This window comes from Plasmodium inui, assembly GCF_000524495.1.
Source record: "Plasmodium inui San Antonio 1 unplaced genomic scaffold supercont1.84, whole genome shotgun sequence".
Classification (NCBI taxonomy): Eukaryota; Apicomplexa; class Aconoidasida; order Haemosporida; family Plasmodiidae; genus Plasmodium; species Plasmodium inui.
The window spans coordinates 24,665-30,245 of NW_008481918.1; the positions used below are offsets into that span (position 1 = coordinate 24,665).

At 35.2% G+C, this 5,581-nt stretch overlaps 2 protein-coding genes across 2 annotated transcripts; both read right to left on the reverse strand.

Annotated features, from left to right (window-relative positions):
* Positions 1 to 1,504: 1,504 nt before the first annotated feature.
* Positions 1,505 to 2,618, reverse strand: C922_05506 (hypothetical protein; the record flags this gene model as incomplete). The annotated part of the gene is made up of 2 exons (XM_008821077.1): positions 1,505 to 2,218; positions 2,427 to 2,618. 2 exons carry the CDS (start codon positions 2,616 to 2,618, stop codon positions 1,505 to 1,507), a joined length of 906 nt encoding a protein of 301 aa, XP_008819299.1.
* Positions 2,619 to 4,722: 2,104 nt separating this feature from the next.
* C922_05507 (hypothetical protein) lies at positions 4,723 to 5,132 on the reverse strand (the record flags this gene model as incomplete). The annotated part of the gene is made up of 1 exon (XM_008821078.1): positions 4,723 to 5,132. A coding segment is annotated over one exon (410 nt), but the record flags the coding sequence as incomplete, so codon positions are not given.
* Positions 5,133 to 5,581: the final 449 nt, after the last annotated feature.

Here is a 5,581-nt window from a genome sequence, read left to right on the forward strand (position 1 = left end):
TCTTTTTTTGTTTTATTTTTTTTTTTTTTTTTATATATATGTGACTGCTCCGTTAATATTATAATTTCACAGTCGACTTCAAAAACTGCTTCTACTTTCAGAACACTCGACACCCCCTGACATAAAAATGTGCGCATAATTTATTCCATTTCGGAATGCATGTAAAAAGATTCTTAATTATGTTAAAGAACTTTAGAATGAACTCCTTCCTGTGTAATAGGAAGAATATTCCACTAATAACGCCCCATTTAAATTAAACAACGCGGATACATTTGCAGAATAGTTTCTATCATTCCTAGTATTCCTTCTGTTAAATAATTCCACAAGTTATGTATTACATGAATATGGTAACTGTGTCGTGGTATTCTATGCTAGCAGGGGGTTCCTCAATGTATTATTTTAATATTTACCTGGATTCATTATAACCCACCTTACATTGTATTAAACAATGTGTCCTATTCATAGGGAATAACATCATCATATTTTAAGCTTCTCCTTTTTCTTCCGCTATATTTTATGATTTTTCAAGTGTCTTAATTACGCTTTTGATGTTGTAACATTAATAACCATACTTCTACGACTTTATCACGGCAGACATTATGTAGCAATGGCTTATTTGCTATGTAAATCATCTTTCAACATTTACACCCTCTTTAGACATTCTCTTTATTCCACTTAAATTCACGAGTCGACGCAGGTCAGATTAACATCTACTTTGCGATTGTTCATTCAGACTTCCCTGTGTTATTGGAAAGGAATTTCTAAAGAACAATCTTAACTCATTTTAAAACGGTCAACTCTCTTTAGCGAATTCTCTCTCTAAATGCATATTCGCTTCTACTTAGCAGTTTGGACTGTTATATTATACAGAAATACATATATTAGGTCATTCTATATTGTCCTAGGGATCTCACGCGTAAAAGTACATAAAGAACTACAGTTATAGATACATTACTTCTGTCTACTAAATGGCATGTAAACACGAACAGAATTGGAAGTTCCTTCTTAATTGTGAAAGGTTCACTATTAGACAACAATTTCAAGGAAACAAACTAAAAAAACTGAGTTAACTCAGAAGAGAAATCACATATATAGAGAATATTTTTAGTCCTTACATAGAGAAATTCAAAAAGATGTACCTAATTTAGGGATAATCTACCAATCTGAGTAGCTTCCATATTTCGCATAGATATTATTCGCTCTCGGCTGGATATTTATGGACGCAATACAGACGTCACAGATGCCATATTATAGAAAACTCCGAAACGCTATTCTTCTTTTTCTTCCTCTTCATTTGGGATCGCTGGGCCGTAAGATTATGAGATCTCGGTTCCCCCAAGTCAATCTGTTCGGTTATAGCATCGAAGCGAAGCATACGTTTTTCCCTTTTCCTTCGGTACATTATTAACTTGGGCGATAGTTGCTGGCACTGGCATATATATGTGGAGAATCATTCGTTTTATCACTCCTTTGTGTAACTTCCTCCACTTGACAAATCCCATCTTTAGTTGCCCCTTTCTGGGATAATTCTTGCATCGAATTCTTTCTTTGCAAAGGTTTCTAAAGATTCTCTCATTTCGGCAACCTCCATCTTGCAATTGTTCAAGAAATTCACAAATTCCTCTCTGGTCAAGTCATCTTTCATGATGAAGGCGTCGAATAGTTCACTGTAGTGTTGTTCCCTTTCTGTTAGTATGTCAAGACAACTGGACATGACGCTATCCCAATGAGTGAAAGCAAGTTTTTCCTTTACCTGATGTTTGTCTTTCAACTCTTCGGAATATTCGAATAGAGCAATGAGCATTTTGTAAATTGTCTGTACCTCTAAAGCATATGCGCGCTTCCACATTTTGATAATTTCATTTTTCGAAGGGAATTCTTCCATATTATTTATCAGTTCGTCTAATTCGTCTTCTGTCACATCGCTAGTAAATATCATTTCTCCTTCCTCAAATCTAGAGGAGTAGACATTACAGAAGTCATTTTCTCCTTTATATTTTTCTTCAACATTTTCATCTGCATCCAAAAGGTCCTTTTCTTCATTTTCACCTAAATCCATCTCATCAAACGCAGATAATACGTCATCATCAGATTCAGAATCAGAGGAACTTACATTTGTATCTGAGTTTCTTTCCCTGAAGCATCCATTCTCATTGAGCTCCGTTAAATTCCTTCCTCGTATTTGGGCCATGACATTTCTGTCTGGGGGGGTTATCTTCTGCGATGAATTTTTAAAAAAGGTTTACAATGATAGGCGTCGTACCCATTATGCATATGTATAATATTTATAGTTCATATGTATAGACTACTTCCGGGATCTAAACATCCCGAATGAATGTATATTTGATCCTACGTAAGGGAAGAATTGGAATTTCCGAGAGGGTGCCTATTATTTATTGCAGAAATCTTTACTCCATATAGCTTACTAGTAGCAACATATAAATAGCGACAACGAGGAGGGCAACAAAGCAGGAGGGGAAAAGAAATCTTCGGAAGTTAAGGTCATGTGATCTTCCTTGTACGGCCTCACTGGCGGGGGAACATTTTCCGTTCCTTCTCTTATTCTTAGTTGAGCATCCGTCAGCCGACGCAGAATTGGATTTGTTGAGAGAATCCATAGTGGCTTAATTTAATCTCTGTGGTGTATATAAGTATACTAGAAAGGGGTTATTACGTGCGCGAAGATTGTTTTAAATCTATAACTTAGGGCGGCTTTTTTATTTTTTCATAAACTGTGTTAAAATACTTTGAAATATACTCAAATATGCTAATCTATGTTAAAATATACTATAAAAGATGTTGAGATATTTTAAACTACATTAAAATATGTAATAAAGGATACTTAATAAAAAGTTTGACAACTACAAAATTTTTAAGAAGAGCAGAAGCCCTTACATAAATAAATTCAGGCATTCTAGAACATATTTTTAACCAATAGTAAAGAAAAAAAAAAAAGGAAAGGACATCCTAGAACATGTATAAAATTTATTTCTTCACTAACACTAGAGGCGGGTCGAAATATTCATGGAACAAAACGGCGTGAATTTTCTGTTCCTAAGTAGAATGGCAGTCTTACCTATTACATGAAAGTTTCCCCCCTGTATAAGATTTTTTTACAGGCAATTCTGTTTTCTAAAATTTGCAGAATAGGGCATATAAAAAGAGTTCTCGAATATTCTTCTGTACATTTAACGCTGATAACTTCAAAAATTTATAACTTGATTACAACGGCAGCGCATACATTATAGCCCCAGTGGTCCTTCGGCTGAGGATTACATTTCCTACGTATACAAGAGCAACCCTTATTTTTGCATCTCAGTCAAGATAAAATTTTATTCCTCTGTTATTATGTATGGTACAGCACCAACAAGAACGATGTTTCCCTTTATATTACCCCTCTTCTTTCATTGATTTATAGTCAACAGCATGCGCATGACTTCTAATTTAAATCTGGAATATTTAAAAGAACGTATTAAATATATGTACTATCGATAGGTGCTATTGCAGAACAGAGCGAATGACTGTTCTGATCAAATTCTACTATCATGGACAGTTCGCAGTCTTTTCCTTTCTTCTCTTCTTCATAATGTAAACATGGTCTAGTTCTATTTCAGCGAAGAAATGCTGACGCCATAAATGTCCTTTCCGTTCTTTTTTTTTTTTCTGAATAGAATAATCCAAACTGTAATGATCTTCCTTTCATTGCGAGCTCTGTGTTTCTTAACAATTCTTTCTGGACCTCTCTCCATGTAAAAATCTGTTATTGCAGCCATTTACAATAGAATATATACGAATAATGAATCAATCAATGCGATTCGTACGAGTTCAAGAGATAGTACATACACATTATGCTAAACGTAACCATAAAAGATGAAGCCTAATATCATTATTAACATCTAACGCCAGGGTAGTACGGCTAATTTATATGTGTATATTGATCCAACGTATCCTACTCCTCTTACTTTTACTTTAAGGTTCAAGGAATCTTCACTGGTATGACACAGCCTCAAAATATCACTTCCATTCGAATCACCTATTTTATATGCGCAATGAAACATATCACCATATAGAGGAATGAATCCTTTAAATCCTTACCGCAATTAGGAAGTAAAATACAAGATCCCCCCTGAGAAATTTGAAAAGATGTAATCGTAAAATTCTATCCGTATGAGACTACTCATATGATGTATGTATAAATATTTATAGAAACAGCAGGGAACCCTTAACACAGTTTAGTGCATCCCATAATAAGTCTCATATAACGATTTAAGAGAACATTAATTGACAGAGTTTACACATAAATTTAATCCACTGCCGTGTTCAGAATGCCCACAGGACATATATTGGCCTCTCAACATGGAAATATTTCTTCATGGTAAAAAAAAGCATCATCATGCCAATGGGGCATCCCTCATTGCTGAGATGGTACTGTATAATCCATTCCGCTCCTGTTTCAAATAAACAAGACTTTATAAAATAAGTGTATATATAAGCATATATCTACAAGATTATTTGGGCTTCCTCCTCTTAGAAACATATATATGCATATACCTTTGTATCTGCCGCTCAACGTGTCCTTCTCAACCGTCATCCGTGGGCTTCCATCATGAGTGTTCCTGACTCCACTTCACATCTATTTAAGTGACGCTCCTCCATAGTAACTAGCTCATTTATAAATAAGATAAACGCACATTCGCTTACATTTATAAGGGAGTCATGATTTCAGTGCGGCAATTTATCCCCTATAACGTAGTAGAAAAACAGCTTATTCTGATACTCCTCCATGATCCTCATGGTTCTGTGAATAGTATCATTGCCGTTCTGCACTCGTTCTTCCTCAATGCTTTCATCCACGCTATACAGACTTTCTAATTTTCCCAAATAATATGACAAAGGGTTCTTCAAAGTGTGCACCGGTCTTTTGGCATGTCCGTGCAGTTTTATCCATCTGTCAAGCATTATCTTCCTAAATAAATTATGATTCATCGATTTGATTATTTCATTTATATCTTCCCCCTTAAAGTTCTGAAGGACGACGTAAAATTCTTCACTTAACTGAAGCGGGTTGTACGAATTTTGGGAAAATTCCTCTACTGTGTTTATACTTTTCTCTGACTCTTCATATAAGTTGTCTATAATTGTGGAAATAGCGGTGTGCTAATTCCCTCTGTTTAGTATTGTAATTTGGTAGAGGGTTATGATAAAGGCTGTTTTCAATCTCAGGAAAATAGTCCGTTGATTCTCGCTCTATTGTATTATCATTTCTCTGTGGCATATGTTGTGGCCTCTCCTTAATTTCGTCATCCGAGTCTCCTTCCCTTTTTTGTGCGATTTGATTACATATAGATTCATTCTGGTCCTTGGGGTGCTCATTTAAATTTAATGCCTGCTCGTCGAAGAGATGTCCCACTTCAACAGTAACATTCGGAACATAACCATTCTAGAAATTGATATTTTTCAGACAAAAAGAAGATTATTAATATGTACTACGCTTATTCTTCTTGTGTGTATAATTTACAGCAGATGTCAGACTCCGTCCCATTGTATTAGACTTCTTATCTCCTGACATCCTCACAAGAAT